The sequence below is a fragment of the Pecten maximus genome, chromosome 7, assembly GCF_902652985.1.
Source record: "Pecten maximus chromosome 7, xPecMax1.1, whole genome shotgun sequence".
Taxonomy (NCBI): Eukaryota; Metazoa; Mollusca; class Bivalvia; order Pectinida; family Pectinidae; genus Pecten; species Pecten maximus.
Window position 1 is genome coordinate 21,751,796 of NC_047021.1, and position 22,321 is coordinate 21,774,116.

The following is a 22,321-nucleotide window of genomic DNA, read 5'->3' on the forward strand; positions in this document are numbered from 1 at the left end:
AACTTTAGTATGTTTATAAAGTAATAACTACGTCCAACACGAAATGTACTGATCGATGCTGTCTGAAGTGGAACTCACCACTAAGTGACTAGAAAAGTATGTATCATTCTCTTCCCTCCATTAAATAAGAGACCTATGGCCCGTAACAGTCACCGGAGTTCTGATATACTAAAAATTGCTGTTATGACCTGACATGGAAATATCATATTAGTAAAGTAATGTAATTGTAGCTTGTGTTTATCAAGTACATGTATATGTACAGCAACTACAAATTTGTCAACAACATGAGAAACGCACACTTACAGCTCTAAACATCTAATATCTAGTATACATATCTGGGTCTGAAGAAGACTTCTGACCCATATTGACCCTGCCTCTCAGACTCTGGTGATGGGTCATGCCAAATCAAAATGTTCATTTTACCAAATCTTATCTATATAGCTTATTCCAAACAAGTTTGTAACATTTCCAATTGCAATAAAAAAAAAAGATGAGAGCATCATTTTCCCCATATACAAATGTACACTACAACTTCACCACCTATCCAAAAGGGAATTTACAATTTCTATTGTCTGCTAAGCAATTTACGACCTTTTCATCCATGACGAGTATTTAATCCAGCATATCTGGGTCTAAGGAAAACAATTTTTTTTTAAATTACAGCCAACTTCACTCCTAATGGCAAAACCTTTCAAAGCCCTGGGGGTAGAGACCATATCATTCACATATTTAGTGTATCTTCATGCAGACGATAGGAAGATTCTCGCAAAATTTTGTTAAAACTGAATCAAATCAGGGTTTTTTGAGACGTCAACATCACATTACAGGTCACTTTTTTATAGACCTAAAAATTAAAATCAAACAGTTACACATACGATTTAAGGTATAACAATCTAGAATTGTAAACCTATTGTCATGTTATGACATCAATTTCTTGATAATCGGGTACATGTATATGTTTTGTACATTTGTTTTTTCCCCAAATATTTATAGTAAATCATGTGATCTTTGTTCATCAAGATTCAGCAGTGTAGGTGATCAACCTTTCTCACAATAAACCATAAAATTTGATACAACAGGTTAATTAATTACATAACAACCCAAACTGGCACTAAGAAAAAATTACAGTCAAAAAATTAATACACACAGTATCGATAAGATAAAGATGAATATTATAAAAAAACTATTATTGAATGAAAAATTTAATTTTGTACTGAACTTAGAAAGGAGCATAAAGAAAATGCTGTGCAGCATATATATATAATTACCTTTCAATTGTCTTTCTGTTCACATTTAATGATGCTTTAGTTTTATAAACAATTACATTTATATACAATCATGTGAAATGGTCAGATCTGTTCTCACTATACAAGGCCTCAATAATCATGTAATGCTATCAAACTCTCCCAGCTTGAATCCTCACAACCTGTTTACAAAACACAATGCGAATGTTTCAAATAAAGATCATGTGAAACTAAAGACCACACAATATATAGATCACATGACACTCAAATGAAAATCAAGTGATACAAGTCACATGACACCAAAATAAAGACCACATGACACAAATCGCACAACACTCAAATGAAGGCCATATGATTTAAGTCACATGGCACCAAATTAAGACCACATGACACAAATCGCACAACACTCAAATGAAGGCCATGTGGCACAAGTCACATGACACCAAATAAAGACAACATGACACAAATCGCACAACACTCAAATGAACACCACATGGCACTCAAATAAAGATCACATGAAAATTAAATAAATCATCCTGATCAATTGACAAGTATACCGGTAACCACAAGAAACATCAAAATATCAACATGCATAAACTAGGATCACATGACTGTCATGTGTTAAGTCTTGTGAGGAAATCAATAAAAATATGTTAAATATGTAAAATATAATTTAGCAATCATTTTTATTTCAATAACCTTATGAAAATATATTGCATGTATAAAAGGCTTCGATGTTTTAACTGAATGTATCTTGCATCAAAATATAAATAATTTTCCACTGTTTGTACGCAGAATGCGGCTTTCTAATTAGTTGAGATTTTTTTTCATACCACTATGAAAAAAATTCTGAGAATGGCGCGAAAAATGTGACGTCACAATACGGCAATTGACGTTGCGTATTGATTTGAGAAAAAGAATACCACATAAAATCAGTAAAATTGTACATAAAACGTGTTTGAAATAAGAAAATTATTTTCAAAAATTAATTATAAGCGTTGATGTCAATTATTTTTTAGTTTCATAGGGGTATGCGCTATGCGGATTCATACAGTTTGCAAACAAAATTTGTTTCATACCCTGATGAAACTAAAAAAAAGAAGACATCAATGCTTAAGTGATGGTATCTAATACCCTGAAATATTACACACTATAAATGTTATAATATACAATAATGCCTTTATAAGTATAAAATATCAACAGCAGTTTTATAAACTCTTTTTTTCATGATTTCAGCCTTTCTAATAAACTGGTATATGCATTTTCACCAAGCCAGTCAATAAACTAACTGGATACTGATGTATCAAGTTAACAGGTATCAGATACTGATCTATCAAGTTAACAGGTGCCAGATACTGATCTATCAAGTTTAATAACAGATATCAGATACTGATGTATCAAGTTAACAGGTATCAGATACTGATGTATCAAGTTAACAGGTATCAGATACTGATCTATCAAGTTAACAGGTGTCAGATACTAAAATAAATCTTTATAAAGTTTACAGTTTGTCCGTCATGTTTCTGGTAGGCTACTGGGATAAGGAATGTTAAAGTTTATTATAAAGAGCTATCACAGTGTGTCTTTTGCCACAGCTTACACTAGAACCAGGGCAGATAAAACTGATAGTTAAGGAACAACCACATACCCTAATCAAAGTGTAAAAACAAGCATACTTTAGGGAAACCGCTAGGCCATTCCACTTCTCCCACCATTCACTTGCTTGTCTTTAATGTTTGCTTTTAAAGATTTCTCTCTCAACCCCTAGAGGGTATGACAGATTACAGTGACCTTCTGATCATGAACTGCAAGTGAGTACAAGGATGGCATCATAATAAAGTTTTGAAAAAGCTTGCATATTTGACAAGCATTTCTTACATATTTGAATTAATGCCTTACTGCGATAAACTAATACTGCTGACACTATAACTAATGCTGCTTGTATAAAAAGATAATAAGGAGGGAAATCACTATTGAAGTTGTAGGGAAACTTGAAGGAAATAGGTGGGAGAAAAATAATCATTTCCAACCTTGTTGCAAATGATTTCAACCCTCTGAGTAAGAATCTTGAATATTCTTCCCTCAGTCGAGCCTCAGTTTAAGATTAAAGAATCTCACCCTTGCATTGAAATTTCATTGACCACATGCTCAAGGTAGGGATTGATTTAATCACTCATATCAGCTGGTTTGTCCTGTCAGCTCTTTAAAATCTAGTGCTAAGTTCGGCAAATAAATGAACTGGAAATTCCTGAAATATTTTCATCGATTACACACAAACAACTGTCAAATTCAAAGTCAACCAGCTGAATAAAAACCAATAAATAGAGGGCTTATTCAAAAATTCCGGAAGAGGTTCACTTTGTGAAATAATGGCTATGTACCATATTATGATTCCAGGGTAAAGTGAATCATGGTGATATGAAATCCATCTTGTGATGTTGCAATGGTGATGTGAAATCCATCTTGTGATGTTGCCATGGTGACGTGAAGCTCTTGCGATGTTGCCATGGTGATGTGAAGCTCTTGCGATGTTGCCATGGTTATGTTGTTGGCCTTGATTCTTCTGTCTCTAGGGCCATAACTTCATCATAAGATGGGGGAGGAAGGTCAGCCGGATCTGCTAGGAAATAAAAAGAAACATGATCAACTTGATATATAAACTAATTATTGATGATAAACTAAACCTAATAGATACAAACAAAACAGAAAAAAAACGAAATCTCACTCTAATATGCTTAACCAACATACTGTATCTATATGTAAATAATCCCCTGCCCACAAATAAGCCCCTTGAGTTATGTAGAATCATCAGTTTTATAATAGTAAGCTAAAAGTAGTTCACAAATAAGCCCTCCCAGAACTTTTATACTACATAACACTTCTTTTACACAAGGGTAGGGGGCTTCTTTGAGGATAAATACAATAATACGATTATAATTTTCAATCTCACTTAACCATTCTACTAACTTACCTAGCTTATATTTATTTCCATCTATGTTAACATCAACTGAGCTCGGTATTGAGGATGGGGAGATCAGATTATCGTTGGCTCTTTGGTCACTTCTCTGTGAGAGGGGTAAATCGTGACATTGACGTCTGTTGTGAGTTTCATCACGTTGTTTCCGTTTACTTCTCACGTGCTGGACAATACACACCACAAATATGACTATAAAGACCACACCGACTATACCACCTCCTGCTGCTCCAATGATCATCCCCAGCTTAGTATAGGCTGTCAAAACAATTAACACAAATTTAAACACAACTTTAATCTTGTTAATCTGGTGTTCTATGATGCGAGATGTACTTATGTATTGAGGTTTCGATGTTAAAGTTTAATTATTCATAAAGACAAATTGACCTAAACTACACCAAATTGGGGAACAATAACAAATAAATCAATTGTAAAACATTTTACTGATGAACAGCTGTCTATGCCCCTCTACTTTTACTTCATATCCAAATCAATACCAAATAACAACAAATTAATGCATGTTTACAAATTACTTTAAATGTATTTAAGTACAAAACCGTCAACCAAAGAACTGACACTATAGGTGGCATATATATGACATCTTGCAAGTAGTAACTTAGAGTTGTTCCCCCTCACTAAGTACGATTCTTAGATAACAATGAAAGTACATACCACCTACAGTATACACCTCCTCAGTGTACAACTCCAGAGTCATGGACGCTGTCACTGATGGTTTTAAAACATCTGGGATGATCTTATCCAATAAACTGGAGGAGGATTTGATTCGGATAAGAAGGTTAGATCCCGCTTCTGTACACCATGTAGAGGGAGTACTGTAACATGTGTAGGACTGAAATATACAATATATAGATTAGATAGATCAGACATCTCTACATTCTGTATATCAGGTAGAGGGAGTACTGGTAGGACTGAAATATAATGTATGGATTAAGTTAAGTTTATTACCAGTACATATATGAATACAACATTCCTTAATTGTGAGCACAGTTCCATTTCTACAAGAGTTCTGATGTATAATTATATAAAAGTTATTAATCCGTCCAATGCCCGTCTAGTCTATTTTTGAAAGAATTAACTGTTGAAGCCGATATTACTTCCTCTACCAGGTTGTTCCATATATTAACTACACACAGGGCAAATATTTTCTTTAGCTGTCCAGATTACCTTGTTGAGGAAATAGCTTTTTTGAGTGGCACCCTGTCCCTTGTTTTTGGACATTGATTAGATAGACCTAATTGAATTCTACATGTACATCATATTTTAGACAATAGAAAAAGTCTTATTTACAGTTTCCAGACCTTATCAAGGTATGCATATATGTGACCTTGAAAATGAGTCCAGGTCATTTACATGTATTCAAACAAGACTCCTAAATTTCTTCATTGCAATACATTTCTTTGCAATACTGATGAACCTTAAAGTTTGTTAAAACACATTGTATCTGATCCTGAAGATACATGTTCCATTGCAATATTGACCCATTGAGTTTTTGGTACTACAAAAGCCAGTTAGTACCATGTGAAAAAAAAAATCTTGTAATTATGAGTTTCGTTATCTTGTTATTACGAGTTACCTGTAATCTATTATGTCTTTATAATAAGTCACAATCTATCTTTTAATAACGAGATCATATAAGTGGTAATAACGAAATAACTGAACTCATAATAATGGCATATTGCAACTCTTAATAACGAGATGATGTAGGCTTCAGTCATGATAACAACAATGTATGACTTGTAATATTAATACCGGTAGTAAGATAACACAACTCGTAATAATGCGATATTTTTTCTTCATGTGGTACTACATTGTTGTAATAGATTTTCTAGTGTTACAACACATTGTTTGAGAGTGTATCGACATGTACCTTTGCAATGCTGACTCCCTGGGAATAAGTTAACTCCACATCACAGTCCTTTACTGTGTATGACAGAGGTCTCACACACACCTTGTACAAGTCCTTGATGTCCTCCCCCACACCCTAAATACAACGAAACATGGAACAACATCAGTCAATATACAGGTCAACAAAAATGTATATGCTTTAAACTGATAGAACTACATGTATTGAAGGTAGATTGTTAGACAATTCTGATACAGAAGCCAAGAGATAAATGTTAGTTGTTTTTTTTTTTAATTCAACAGGTCAACAATTAAATGTTTATCTTATATAGATAATAGATATGATTGTTTATATATTTAAATATAAGATAAATGTTAGTTTTTTTTTTTTTTAATTCAACAGGTCAACAATTAAATGTTTATCTTATATAGATAATAGATATGATTGTTTATATATTTAAATATATGTAAAATCACCACTACTTTTATATGTCATAATGTCAAGCCATTTAGTTGGTACATTATTAAACAGTGCAAACACAAGCCTTACACTAGCTTTTACAACAACTATCACGTCATGACATATCAATCAAAATAAATCCTTACCAATATGAAATAGGAAATAACAGATAATCATGTAAAAATTTGATTAAGTGATATCAATCAGCAGTTTTATTTGGATGCAATGTTGTTGACCAAAACCTACTCTGAAATATGCCGAACATCTTTCGATTGAAGGACTATTCCACACAAGTTTGATTGTATTGCCTGGCTTTAGCTTCTCGGGGTTGACCGACGGTGACAGAGAATTTCTACAGTAACCTTCATCGAGTTTAACTGAAAATCAAAACCAGTGAACACATTTAGTAGTTTAATTTACACGATATATATGGCATAGAGTGAGCAAATGATTAAAATGCATATTTATTTAGAACTAAATCAAACAACATAATTAAATCTCTATTCTTAATGTCATAATTAATGTTGTTTCTCGAAACATCGCACCGTGAGGCTGCATGACATCCACAAAAGTACATGTTCAGAAAAAATTGTCAAAAAATTTCCCTCCACCCATCATTTTGAAATTGTGGTGATCCCTGCAGTAAAATATCCTACCTTACACTATACTTGAAAGCCAAGGACAGAACAATATAATAAACAATAATGTTCTCATAAACATTGGGTATACAAATGTATATATATTTATGATCAACATAATCTTGTACTCGTGATTATATCATATGGAATTTGATATTAATAATTAAATAATTTGATATGTCACTTGATTTAGGACTCGATCTTGTCACATCAAATTATTGAAATTTTAAAATAAATTCCATATAACAAAGCCACTCATAACATATATAAGAGCCTCGATATATATGTGTGTAGGATGTACAGTTACAATTAACTCAATCAATATCACACCTGATTCATCAATACAATAACATATATATGTATACATGTACACGGTTGGTTGATTGATAGACTGTACCTTCTGTATTCTATTCTTGTTGAAGTTGGTATATCAAAGTGTGTGCATGTTGTCATAGTTTTTGTCTGACTGCCAGATGTAAATGTTCCTTGTGTTGTTTTGGACTTTCCGAGGTTGTCAGGTGTATGTAAGTTTGTGTATGTTATGTTTCTAAAGTAAAGAAGAATTAAAATAGCTTAAACTGATACATGTATAAACCAGAGTCAATCTATAACTGATGTAAACCGGGGTAAACAGAACTCCAAATGAAGACCGACTAGTTTGATCATTAAGAAGTATAAGGTGAAAATTGAAAAAAAGTAAGTTAGAACCTACTGGTTGTGCTATCAGCAGCGTTCTGTGGCAAGAGGGTGATAATGAGAACTAGAACTGGAACCACAACAGGCTTCATGTCATCTTTACTCTGAAGATAGAAACATCACTGTCCATCATACACATTATAATCAAATTTCAGTTGCAAATATTCAGTTGATATACATCTAATTTTGTGAAGAGAAATGAAATAAAGTTTGAAAGTTTGAGTTTTGAGTTGATGTCTGTCCAAATTTTGGAAGTCAATTTGCTACCATTTGTAGCAGTACAAATGTAAAAGTTCAAGGAGTAGTAGTGTGCAGCCAGCCGGGATCGAACCCGCGACCATCGGCTTACTGGTCCGCCGCTCTACCGACTGAGCTAAAGGGAAATTACCCCTTGCCCGAAGCTAGAAGGCGACCATTCAACTATGTACATGTATACGTACAGTATTTACAATTAAAACCCGGCCTGCTACACTACTCCCTCCTTTAAACGTGTTCGCCCCCAAACACACCAACCTAGGTTCCATCTCCAAGGAAGCCTCTTGCTTTCACTTGGAGTGGTCTGCGGCACCAGTGTAAAAGTTCAAGGAGTAGTAGTGTGCAGCCAGTCGGGATTGAACCCGCGACCCTCGGCTTACTGGTCTGCCACTCTACCTACTGAGCTAAAGGGAAATTCCCCTAGCCTGAAGCTAGAAGGCGATCATTCAACTATGTACAGTATTTACAATTAAAACCCAGCCTGCTACACGAATGTAGCATTTTTGATTTTTTCTCTTTTTCATATTAATATATACAGTCAACTTATTTTTAGACGTAAACGTAAGTTTTCATTAAAATGCTTTAATACACATATATGGAACAAAATTTTCATAGAACTGTACATATTCAGTAAACATTAACAGATACATAGAATTCTCAATAACTTTTTCCTGTTAACATATTCTCAATTTTTTCATCATTAGCAGTATTTTTTCAAGCGAGTCCAGATCTTGAGCCGGTCCTGAACACAATTTTGATACATATGACGAGTGCCCATTGTAAATCAGAGACATATATGTCTATATATGTCTCTGATATATATACAGCATTTATAGTATTTGGGCACTCAAAATGATTCTCTATAAGCGGATTGATTCAAAGCTTGTATCTTCAAGTACTATAATAGTAAAGTAAAATTTTTTTTGTATTTAATCATGATTAAATAAAAAAAAAACAGTTAGGCCTAATTTAATTTAATTAATGATGTAAGGCTAGGGCGATTCTCCGACGCATATAACATTTTTAAAAGGCCACTACAATATCAGAAATATTCGGATAGATATAGTACTTCTGTAAACACCCCCGATAGGATTGCACCCAAGCCTGTCCTAAGCTCTACTCAGTACGGTAACACTGAGCGGTAGCCTATAACTACTGTACAGTAGTGCTCGTTTGTAGCGGAAAAGCGTTTTACACTCTCATCGACACTACCTAAATTTACATAGCTATCATCGCCTTGTCGTGAACATAGTGACTTGGATAAATTAATAGATTAAAGGAGTAAAACCTAGTTTCCATAACAGTAACCCGACATACAAACCTCGTACTGAGGGGAAATGTGGATCGCAACAATAAAGTCGCAAATGTAAAATGTCAAATGGATTTCCTAGCTTGCCAATGCAATCTGTATCACAAAAACACTTCATCTGGAAATCTGTATCACAAATCTGTTTGACTCGCTAATAGTCAAAATGAATATCTGCACTGAAAGATACTTTGTGTCAAAAATAAAAGATGATATATGAAATACAAAATTAATAGAAATTTATTAGAACGTATTTTCACATAGCTTATCATCCATAGATTATGGCAAGTTTGTCTTCGCTTATTCTACAACTCCGTATTCCGGATAGAGTGGTCTGCCTACAGTATTAGTTTATCATAAGTCTATAAATAGATATATTGACGCAAGGGAAAGCAGAAGAGAAACTAGGAGGTAACACAACTGTTATTTTTACCTAATACGCGAGTTTTGTGCTGTTTTGAAAGTTGAACTTAGAAAAGTGGTAGATTAATGTATCACGAAGTTCCGTCGATAAGATTCCACTGGAGATATTTCCGAAGGAATTTGACTACAATGGTTTCTATGAAGTAACGTAACATGACCCGCCCATATTTTACAGGGTTATTGGGGTCGGTTATGTAATGATAAAGATATGCCCGCCAACCGTTAGTCTAGTTGTATATATAATTAACTGATCACAGGATCTATATGCCAGGTAGTCAATCTTAAATTTAAACGAAAAAAAAACAGGAAATATTAATAGATTTTTTAAAAAATAAATCTATGCAAGAATTTTTTTTTCTAAAAGAATGTGAGGTAGCACCATGAGACATATATACATATATATGTCTCATGAGACATATATACATATATATGTCTCTGGTAGCACAAAGCTACAAGTAGAACAATGTCCTGTTGTTTGTATGGTTTAAATATGCATGCTCGATCCATATTCCAAATGGGGTCGAACTAAATCCTTATACAGTAAGTAGAACAATTTTTTTTATAAATACAAGTGTGTATGATCTTCTGCATGATGGCTCCAAGTATTCAGTTCAATTTGTTCACAGCTGCTTGTAGATGATTTTTAAAGTTAATTTATTATCGACAATTATTCCAAGGTCTTTCTCTTCTGTTTCCTCTGATAAAGTTACTGTGGTTCTCAGACCATCAACATCCTGATATAAATGTAAATTGTTTGAACTATTTTTCTTTCCTAAATTCATTGTTTTGCATTTATCCGGGTGGAATTTTAGCAGCCAGGGATCCAACCATTCTTGTAAGTTGTCTCGCTGAAGATCTCCATTTACATTGTACATGTGGTCTTTATACAATTTTGCATCGTCGGCAAACAGTAGGACGTTGGCATCGACAACATCTGGCAGGTCATTGATGTACAGAACAAACAACGAAGGCCCTAGTACACTGCCTTGTGGTATGCCACTGGTGACTTGGTTCCATGCAATTGCAAGTTACCTCAGTTTCGAATTCATTCCTATTGCTTAGCAGGAACATGTGTTTTTCCATGTTCTTTTACTTGGCACCCCAACAAAATCCCACTGTACAGGTATTGAAAGTCTCAGTTGAAATTCAGCAAAATCTGAAGAAAACATAAATGACTTTCAGCTTGTACAGTGATAATTTGTTGCTACAATCTCTGTCACACATGTACAGCTGATGGAACATGCTTCTTTGGCTCTTAGATTAATATGTCCAGGTGCACATGCTCAGGACTGAAATGTGCTGAAATATTAAAAGAATCTTCCCTTAGGAGTAAAGGATAGGGAGATATTGTTCCCAGGGGAGATTTTCATTTTATTAGTTGTCAAAAAAGTCTTGCCATTAATGTTATTTGGCAAATGATCTTACCCTGATGAGAGGGTATAAGAGCCTCATCTCTGCCACAAATTGATGGATCATGATCAGCTTCAATGCAGACAATCTTGATAATACTTTGGTGCTTTGCTCTCTGCCTGTAGACGAGATCATATACATAATATATGTATACATTGTTGACAATATGTATCATGATTAGGGAATTTATTTTTCAAGTCATCTCTCTATACGATAAGAAAAATGGTGTTCTGCTAGAAATGCCTATTAGTTTATTTTTTGTGAAGTAAATTTACTGACTGATTTTACATGTACCTTTTTTCAGGAAGGTTTCGTCATAGGAGCACATTGGAAATGGAACCTGAGGTTTCTACTCATGAGAGATGGCAATGCCTCCTATCTGCCATCATGGAAGGTACAAGCTTTGCATGGTGCTGGAACTGTAAAGTGATGACTGTATAAATTCTAACCAGTTGGATAATGTTGCGGTTTTCAATATATTGTAGAATTGTTATCAATGCTTTCAAAGTGTGCATTTGTTCGTTCTGATTTATCAGAGTTACTTCCCTTTGTTTCACTTTGTCAGTATAGCTGACAGCCAATGGGGGCGAGAATGCATTTAATTGACACATATATGGTATATGCTACTGACATATAATATCTCTTTATGCTACCTGTAATTTTGTTCTACCAAATTAAACCTGGATGAATCTGTAATGCTCTCATACAGATAGTAAGACATGTATTTTGACATTTTCACTCTCCATTCATATTACAAAGGCCAATACAATTTACATAAATTATCCAATAATTGATTACAAGATCAAAATGTACATTTAAGTTGAAATTACCACAGGGACTTGGCATCCAATATAATATATTGCACATGTTTAATTGACTGGGTTGAAAATTTAAACTTGTCTACTATACTAACATGAGCTTATACCAACAATGTCGTCCATTTGTATGTAAACAATTTCTTGAATCTTCAAACAACTTCTTCTTTACCACTAATTGGACTGGAAGCATCCCTACATGGTGGAGCTTCAGAATTGTAGAAATTGCCAGACTGACCCCCGAGAGGGCTGAAGGGTGGGATAGAAAAGGGGCAATTTTGCTATATGGCTAGAAATTACTTCTCTGGAACTTAAGCAATGGCTGTCACTTAAATTTGACTAGTAGCATACATGTACCTTGGTGGTGGGGATTCAAATAACATGTGTATATTTAATCACTTAAATATCCAGGTGAGTGATAATATTGTTTTTATTTCGTTTGAATGCATGTGTTTTTCCATTTTTAGATGACTTGTATTAATGTAAACAGAATAATACATTCATTGTTACTTCTGTTTACAGGGAGTTTACAGAAAGTGAAATACATCATAAGAAAATTCTTCCCAAAGTCATACAAGTCACATATTCATTCTTGTTTACCTGACCTATTTAAAGAAAATCCTCCTCTCCACCAGGCAGTTTTGACAGTAAGTTTTTTATAAAAAATGTATTATAATTTATCAAACCTTTGATACATATGTTCTTCAAGACTAGTTCCACAGATGTCCTGCATCTTTTACAAATGTATTATCATTGTGTGTTATAATTTACAAAATATAGAGCCATTTTTAAACTCAATTATTGATAGTGTGTGTAGTTCTAGTATATTTGCTTAAGGAAAGGGTCAGTGTGAAGGTTTATGATTGTAGTCAGTGAAATTGATGTAGAATATATGCTGACAAAAATCTCAAGAGTTAGTTAATGATCAACATGATTGTGAATTAATACAAATTGTATGTAAATTTTGATTGTCATGTCAGTTACTAATATACATTGTACTGAGTATGTATTTATATATATTATAATTATCCTATTATAAACCCAGGGGCCAACACAGTAACTCAACTTAATTAAGGGATGGGCGTATTGCAGCCATGCAGGATGTTAAAATAACATTTCAAGCATTCTTACTGAACAACTATAGACTTGGATGGGGTAGATACCGGGTATGGTTGGATGGGGTAGACACCGGGTATGGTTGGATGGGGTAGATACCGGGTATGGTTGGATGGGGTAGACACCGGGTATGGTTGGATGGGGTAGACACCGGGTATGGTTGGATGGGGTAGACACCGGGTATGGTTGGATGGGGTAGACACCGGGTATGGTTGGATGGGGTAGACACCGGGTATGGTTGGATGGGGTAGACACCGGGTATGGTTGGATGGGGTAGACACCGGGTATGGTTGGATGGGGTAGACACCGGGTATGGTTGGATGGGGTAGACACCGGGTATGGTTGGATGGGGTAGACACCGGGTATGGTTGGATGGGGTAGACACCGGGTATGGTTGGATGGGGTAGATACCGGGTATGGTTGGATGGGGTAGACACCGGGTATGGTTGGATGGGGTAGACACCGGGTATGGTTGGATGGGGTAGACACCGGGTATGGTTGGATGGGGTAGATACCGGGTAGGGTTGGATGGGGTAGATACCGGGTAGGGTTGGATGGGGTAGATACCGGGTAGGGTTGGATGGGGTAGACACCGGGTATGGTGGGATGGGGTAGATACCGGGTAGGGTTGGATGGGGTAGATACCGGGTAGGGTTGGATGGGGTAGATACCGGGTAGGGTTGGATGGGGTAGATACCGGGTATGGTTGGATGGGGTAGACGCCGGGTATGGTTGGATGGGGTAGATACCGGGTATGGTTGGATGGGGTAGATACCGGGTATGGTTGGATGGGGTAGATACCGGGTATGGTTGGATGGGGTAGATACCGGGTATGGTTGGATGGGGTAGACACCGGGTATGGTTGGATGGGGTAGATACCGGGTATGGTTGGATGGGGAAGACACCGGGTATGGTTGGATGGGGTAGACGCCGGGGTATGGTTGGATGGGGTAGACGCCGGGTATGGTTGGATGGGGTAGACGCCGGGTATGGTGGGATGGGGTAGATACCGGGTATGGTTGGATGGGGTAGACACCGGGTATGGTTGGATGGGGTAGAACCGGGTATGGTGGATGGGGTAATACGGGTATGGTTGGATGGGGTAGATACCGGGTATGGGTTGGATGGGGTAGATACCGGGTATGGTTGGATGGGGTAGACACCGGGTATGGTTGGATGGGGTAGACACGGTTTAGGGTACGGGTATGGTTGGATGGGTAGGACCGGGTATGGTTGGATGGGGTAGACACCGGGTATGGTTGGATGGGGTAGACACCGGGTACATGGTTGGATGGGGAGAACCCCGGGTATGGTTGGCTGGGGGGGTAGACACCGGGTATGGTTGGATGGGGTGGTAGAACGCCGGTATGGTTGGATGGGTAGACACCGGGTATGGTTGGATGGGGTAGATCACCGGGTTATGGTTGGATTGGGTAGATTACCGGGTTATGGTTGGATGGGTAGACTACCGGGTTATGGTTGGATGGGGTTAGACTACCGGGTTAGGTTGGAATGGGCGTAGACTACCGGGTTATGGTTGGATGGGGGTAGGACTACCGGGTATGGTTGGATGGGGTAGATACCGGGTATGGTTGGATGGGGTAGATACCGGGTATGGTTGGATGGGGTAGACGCCGGGTATGGTTGGATGGGGTAGACACCGGGTATGGTTGGATGGGTTAGACACCGGTTATGGGTGGATGGGGTAGATACCGGGTATGGACTTATTGCCAGATTTTGTGATAATTTTATTGACTCTGTTGTTTCAGGCATCAGATGAAGTGGTACTATTACTGATAGATAGTGGGTTTGACATCCATGGCAGGAACCGCTATGATGAAACACCACTACACATGGCCAGCAGGAAGGGCAGAGACGGTAATAAATATATCAACACAATACCCAAAGGTCAAATACATAAGCGTGTAAAAAAATTATTATATCTTTAAATGTCAGAATATTTTGCATTAATGTAAACCTAAATGGTTATGAGCAGAGGATCAAAAAAATTCTATTTATCAAAAATAAACACATCTGTTGGTTTCAGTGATAGTAAGTAAGCTGCTGGAGTCTGGAGCTGATATAGATAGTAGAGACTGTGCGAAAAATACCCCACTGTTTAATGCTGCTACCTACTCACATCCTCACATCGCACAGGTCCTCGTCCAAGGTAAATATTGTACTGGCATCCTCATATCACACAGGTCCTCGTCCAAGGTAAATATTGTACTGGCATCCTCATATCACACAGGTCCTCGTCCAAGGTAAATATTGTACTGGCATCCTCATATCACACAGGTCCTCGTCCAAGGTAAATATTGTACTGGCATCCTCATATCACACAGGTCCTCGTCCAAGGTAAATATTGTACTGGCATCCTCATATCACACAGGTCCTCGTCCAAGGTAAATATTGTACTGGCATCCTCATATCACACAGGTCCTCGTCCAAGGTAAATATTGTACTGGCATCCTCATATCGCACAGGTCCTCGTCCAAGGTAAATATTGTACTGGTATCCTCATATCAGACAGGTCCTCGTCCAAGGTAAATATTGTACTGGCATCCTCACATCGCACAGGTCCTCGTCCAAGGTAAATATTGTACTGGCATCCTCATATCACACAGGTCCTCGTCCAAGGTAAATATTGTACTAGCATCCTCACATCGCACAGGTCCTCGTCCAAGGTAAATATTGTACTGGTATCCTCATATCACACAGGTCCTCGTCCAAGGTAAATATTGTACTGGCATCCTCATATCGCACAGGTCCTCGTCCAAGGTAAATATTGTACTGGCATCCTCATATCACACAGGTCCTCGTCCAAGGTAAATATTGTACTGGCATCCTCATATCACACAGGTCCTCGTCCAAGGTAAATATTGTACTGGCATCCTCATATCACACAGGTCCTCGTCCAAGGTAAATATTGTACTGGCATCCTCATATCGCACAGGTCCTCGTCCAAGGTAAATATTGTACTGGCATCCTCATATCGCACAGGTCCTCGTCCAAGGTAAATATTGTACTGGCATCCTCATATCGCACAGGTCCTCGTCCAAGGTAAATATTGTACTGGCATCCTCATATCACACAGGTCCTCGTCCAAGGTAAATATTGTACTGGCATCCTCATATCACACAGGTCCTCGTCCAAGGTAAATATTGTACTGGCATCCTCATATCACACAGGTCCTCGTCCAAGGTAAATATTGTACTGGCATCCTCATATCACACAGGTCCTCATCCAAAGTAAATATTGTACTGGCATCCTCATATCACACAGGTCCTCGTCCAAGGTAAATATTGTACTGGCATCCTCATATCACACAGGTCCTTGTCCAAGGTAAATATTGTACTGGCATCCTCATATCACACAGGTCCTCATCCAAAGTAAATATTGTACTGGCATCCTCATATCACACAGGTCCTCGTCCAAGGTAAATATTGTACTGGCATCCTCATATCACACAGGTCCTCATCCAAAGTAAATATTGTACTGGCATCCTCATATCACACAGGTCCTCATCCAAGGTAAAAATATTGTACTGGCATCCGGCATCCTCATATTCATTTCCACGTGATATATTTTATATTTTGGGATTAACAGTGCGTTCATCAGTAAAGAGGGTGTGTTGTGGGAATATATGATTATTTTGTTTAAAGCAAATGATCAATTGCAAGTGTTCAAACATAAATTGCAGCCTTTGTCCTTTTAAGGTAACATTGGTTATGTTACATTAATTAAATTAACCCCAAATACAAATGACTTTCATTCCATGCTATGCTCAGAAAGGCTTTCAAGAGCTCGATGACAAGTGACAAGTTATTTTCACAATAAACATTTGAATTGTCACAATATCTATGATACCCTATCAATCCTCCCATATCATTGATACTCAAAAATTGTTGGTTCATTATACATTGCTGTTGGTGGTAGGACTGTTGACCTATGTTTTCATTCTTACCTTGGTTTTACCATATTAGCTGGCTGTGACATCAATACACAGAATGAGGAGTTGATGACACCTTTGGACCAGGCCATTCTGTATGACCAACGCGACACCATCTCCATCTTACTGAAAGCGGGCTGTGAGGTGAAGAAAACCAATGGCCATGTCTACTATGAGGACCATTATGTCAATTCTGTTGTACATTCTCTCTGGCAAAATGGTGACAGCAACAACATCAAACTTCTGCAGAACTGTGGTTATGAGATGAAATACTCCGACATGAAAAGGCTGGTTCAGTGGAAATACCAAGTAGTTCAAGGTGTGGAGATTCCGGATACAGATAAAGCTGTGATTGAAGAAATTTTAACCCAGCCCTTGCCTTTAATGAACTGTTGTAGAATCTCAGTAAGAGAAGCCTTGTCCAATGTCCAGAAGAAGTGTACACTGGAAAAGTTATCCGCCCAGCTGCCTCTTCCCAAATGTCTGAAAGATTTTATAGCTTTCAAAGTGTAATGTTATACCATAAAGGCTATGCCATGCTCTTTCCACCCCTTTTAAAGGGACTTAGCTGATACCAAAAGATATTTGTTTGTTATGTTTTTGTATACATATACTAAAATTGATATGATTTCTCAGAGTAGGGAGTGACAAGATTGTATTTTTAGAAGTGTTTGGTGGATGATTAATTAGAGCTCATACATGATAAATGTAGTATTTTTGAGATGAATGCTGAAGATTTTTAAGTTTAATTACGGTAATGAAATTCTTCAAATCCCATTACAGAGTTTGCAAGTTACACCCTGTGAATTCACATACATGTATTTTGTCATAGAGTAAGATACCTTGGCTATGATAAATGTACCTGTGCCATCTCTTAGCCAGTATGTAACATATTACCACAGACTTTGACTTTATGTAAGTCCGTGATATTTCTAACCTTTATCGTTTTGACAGTTTTACCCCAGTTAGATCTAGTCTAATATTTTAACAAGATTTGTATGTTATTATTTAAAGATCATTACTAAGTCATTCCATTGTGGTGGTCTTGTTATTTTCATGCTTCATTTAATTATTTTTTTCTGGGGGTGTGTTTTTTTTTTTTTTTTTTTGTTGTTTTTGTTGTTGAGAATCTAATCAATATTATTGATACATATTTCTGGTCCTCATACTTCTCCTAATATAACCAGGCTATGCTCCACTATACCAAGACTAGCTGCAAGTAGCCATAGTGATAAAAATACAAGGGACTATCTAATCATATTCTTTCCAGTGGGAAAGGTTTACCCACAAAGGAGAATTATGTAGGTATTTTTATCTGTATCTAAAGTGATTTGTGGCTTTAAATATTTACAGTGATAAAACATACGATCAAAACCCAAACCAATCCCAGCTTCCATTGGCTGATGGAATGTAACAAAGGGAAATAACTTTGGTGGATCAGAATATAAACCAAAGGATGTGTGTTGTTAGAATAATTGCTACCTAAAATGGCTGCTGAATTCCAGTATAATAGAGCTCAGCCCTGGAAGACAGTAATGATACCAAGGTCCAAAACAGTCTATACAATTAACGGTTCATTGAAAATGTTTCGGTAATCTTGACCATGAAAATTTTCATCATTAAATCATTTTAACTGTTGTTTTGGGGCTACCATCAACATTATAATATTATAACCTGCAATACATGACTAACCATCCAATCGGTCTGGATGTCAAATCAAGACATGTTACCAGATGTAAATAAAAGCCAAGTGAGTGTTTGTACGTGTCTACCTACATAAGAGGGTCCCAGTGGCCATAAGTGTTTTGTATGTGTCTACCTACATACGAGGTTCCCAGTGGCTGTAAGAGTTTGTACGTGTCTACCTACATACGAGGGTCCCAGTGGCTGTAAGTGTTTGTACGTGTCTACCTACATAAGAGGGTCCCAGTGGCCGTAAGTGTTTGTACGTGTCTACCTACATAAGAGGGTCCCAGTGGTCGTAAGTGTTTGTATGTGTCTACCTACATACGAGGGTCCCAGTGGCTGTAAGAGTTTGTACGTGTCTACCTACATACGAGGGTCCCAGTGGCTGTAAGTGTTTTGTACATGTCTACCTACATAAGAGGGTCCCAGTGGCCGTAAGAGTTTGTACATGTCTACCTACATAAGAGGTTCCCAGTGGCCGTAAGTGTTTGTATGTGTCTACCTACATACGAGGGTCCCAGTGGCTGTAAGTGTTTGTACATGTCTACCTACATAAGAGGTTCCCAGTGGCCGTAAGTGTTTGTACGTGTCTACCTACATTAGAGGATCCCAGTGGCCGTAAGTGTTTGTACGTGTCTACCTACATAAGAGGTTCCCAGTGGCCGTAAGTGTTTGTACGTGTCTACCTACATACGAGGGTCCCAGTGGCCGTAAGTGTTTGTACGTGTCTACCTACATAAGAGGGTCCCAGTGGTCGTAAGTGTTTGTACGTGTCTACCTACATACGAGGGTCCCAGTGGCCGTAAGTGTTTGTACGTGTCTACCTACATAAGAGGGTCCCAGTGGTCGTAAGTGTTTGTACATGTCTACCTATATAAAAGGGTCCCAGTGGCCGTAAGTGTTTTTACATGTCTACCTACATAAGAGGGTCCCAGTGGCCGTAAGTGTTTGTACATGTCTACCTACATAAGAGGGTCCCAGTGGCCGTAAGTGTTTTTACATGTCTACCTACATAAGAGGGTCCCAGTGGCTGTAAGTGTTTGTACGTGTCTACCTATATAAGAGGGTCCTAGTTGCCATAAGTGTTTGTACGTGTCTACCTACATAAGAGGGCCCCAGTGGCCGTAAGTGTTTTTACATGTCTACCTACATAAGAGGGTCCCAGTGGCCGTAAGTGTTTGTACATGTCTACCTACATAAGAGGGTCCCAGTGGCCGTAAGTGTTTTTACATGTCTACCTACATAAGAGGGTCCCAGTGGCTGTAAGTGTTTGTACGTGTCTACCTATATAAGAGGGTCCTAGTTGCCATAAGTGTTTGTACGTGTCTACCTACATACGAGGGTCCCAGTGGCCGTAAGTGTTTTTACATGTCTACCTACATAAGAGGATCCCAGTGGCTGTAAGTGTTTGTACGTGTCTACCTACATAAGAGGTTCCCAGTGGCCGTAAGTGTTTTTACATGTCTACCTACATAAGAGGATCCCAGTGGCCGTAAGTGTTTTTACATGTCTACCTACATAAGAGGTTCCCAGTGGCCGTAAGTGTTTTTGCATGTCTACCTACATAAGAGGTTCCCAGTGGCTGTAAGTGTTTGTACGTGTCTACCTACATAAGAGGTTCCCAGTGGCTTAAGTGTTTGTACATGTCTACCTACATAAGAGGTTCCCAGTGGCCGTAAGTGTTTTTACATGTCTACCTACATAAGAGGGTCCCAGTGGCCGTAAGTGTTTGTACATGTCTACCTACATAAGAGGGTCCCAGTGGCCGTAAGTGTTTTTACATGTCTACCTACATAAGAGGGTCCCAGTGGCTGTAAGTGTTTGTACGTGTCTACCTACATAAGAGGGTCCTAGTTGCCATAAGTGTTTGTACGTGTCTACCTACATAAGAGGGCCCCAGTGGCCGTAAGTGTTTTTACATGTCTACCTACATAAGAGGGTCCCAGTGGCCGTAAGTGTTTGTACATGTCTACCTACATAAGAGGGTCCCAGTGGCCGTAAGTGTTTTTACATGTCTACCTACATAAGAGGGTCCCAGTGGCTGTAAGTGTTTGTACGTGTCTACCTATATAAGAGGGTCCTAGTTGCCATAAGTGTTTGTACGTGTCTACCTACATAAGAGGGCCCCAGTGGCCGTAAGTGTTTTTACATGTCTACCTACATAAGAGGGTCCCAGTGGCCGTAAGTGTTTGTACGTGTCTACCTATATAAAAGGGTCCCATTCGCCATTTATGTACCAGGGTAATTTATTTTCTTACTTCAATAAAGATATTTTGTTCCGTCAACAGAGAATGTATTAGGGTTTACATGTATATATACCGGTTTATCATGTACTCACCCGGTGACTTGTTACACTGACTGACCTGTCAGTGTTTTAATATTTAAACTAGCCATATTTAGTTCTTTCAATAGGAATTTTTATGAATTATATACAAGATTTGTTTGACAATTGTTATTTTTTATGTCATTTTTAGTGATTGTCTGAATTTTTGTACATGACAACCTTATACATACAGACCTGTGAGAATTATATACACACTGCAACATAGCTATGCATGCATACTTTTTGATGTACCGAATCTTACCTTGTGATATTTATTATATAAATGGCATATCAACTTACCCGTAAATACTTTCCTGTAATCATCCTGATGTGAACTTTTATTTTTTTCACTATTTACATATAAAAGCTAGGATAAAATCAGAAATCCTGACTATATATCAACAGTGTTCAATCAGACATGTAATGACTAGCCAGATATATACATAGATGGTTCACATTACCTTCTCATACAAAACGGTGATAAAATTGTGATTATTGATATAGTCTGTCATTTTGTCAACACTGACACAATAAATTTTTTTTTTTGTTGGGGGGGGGGGGGGGGGGGGGGTTTGTAGTGACTGTACATGTCATAGTATAGAAATGTCTTCATTTAGAATTCAAAATGTTAATGTTCTATTTCAATGAATTTTTTATCAATTCAATGCCACTTCATACATATACTGTTTGCAGTATAAAAATAATGGTAAATTTACTTTTAATCCGGTGAAATTTTAATCAGGACATCTGTACTGTAATTATGTAGTATTTTGTATCTGACATTTTCAACACATTTTTGTTGGAAAATCCAGTGTTTTATACAGGAAGTGTTTTAAATGAAAATAAAATTTTAAAAATGCACATATGTTACTCGTTGTTTTAAACCTCAATATGTTTTTGTAACATTTAAATCATGCCAAAACTACAAAAATATGTTAAATGATAGAATGCATACCTTAATGATATGATGCGAGAATCAGTACGGTAGTTCTTCATAATTGCAATTAAAACCAGGAATCACTACCCACTGATTTCAGGGAATCTCTAATGCGATGCTCTACTTTCTATATATTAATGGGCTGAGGAAAATATATATCATAAATGCATGCGCTACCTGATGTTTGAAGATTGGCAGACTGGGGATCAAAGCCACATATGAG

The 22,321-nt window shown here is 37.5% G+C and overlaps 2 protein-coding genes across 3 annotated transcripts; one reads left to right on the forward strand and one right to left on the reverse strand.

The window, feature by feature from the left end:
- Window positions 1-2,261: 2,261 nt before the first annotated feature.
- LOC117331900 lies at window positions 2,262-9,530 on the reverse strand. Of its 2 annotated transcripts, none has more exons than XM_033890866.1 (7): window positions 9,452-9,530; window positions 7,892-7,979; window positions 6,788-6,918; window positions 6,107-6,220; window positions 4,891-5,068; window positions 4,216-4,476; window positions 2,262-3,861 (listed from the first exon to the last, which is right to left on the reverse strand). In XM_033890866.1, exons 2-7 carry the CDS (start codon window positions 7,965-7,967, stop codon window positions 3,785-3,787), a joined length of 837 nt encoding a protein of 278 aa, XP_033746757.1. In that variant the 5' UTR covers window positions 7,968-7,979; window positions 9,452-9,530; the 3' UTR covers window positions 2,262-3,784. The 2 variants fall into 2 exon arrangements, with proteins under 2 accessions (XP_033746757.1, XP_033746756.1); XM_033890865.1 differs by having other exon boundaries at window positions 2,262-3,864.
- Window positions 9,531-9,813: 283 nt separating this feature from the next.
- Window positions 9,814-20,908, forward strand: LOC117331901 (putative ankyrin repeat protein RF_0580). Its single transcript, XM_033890867.1, has 6 exons — window positions 9,814-9,847; window positions 11,574-11,663; window positions 12,607-12,731; window positions 14,970-15,078; window positions 15,248-15,370; window positions 17,187-20,908. The coding sequence occupies exons 2-6, from the start codon at window positions 11,603-11,605 to the stop codon at window positions 17,663-17,665; spliced, it is 897 nt and encodes a 298-aa protein (XP_033746758.1). The 5' UTR covers window positions 9,814-9,847; window positions 11,574-11,602; the 3' UTR covers window positions 17,666-20,908.
- Window positions 20,909-22,321: the final 1,413 nt, after the last annotated feature.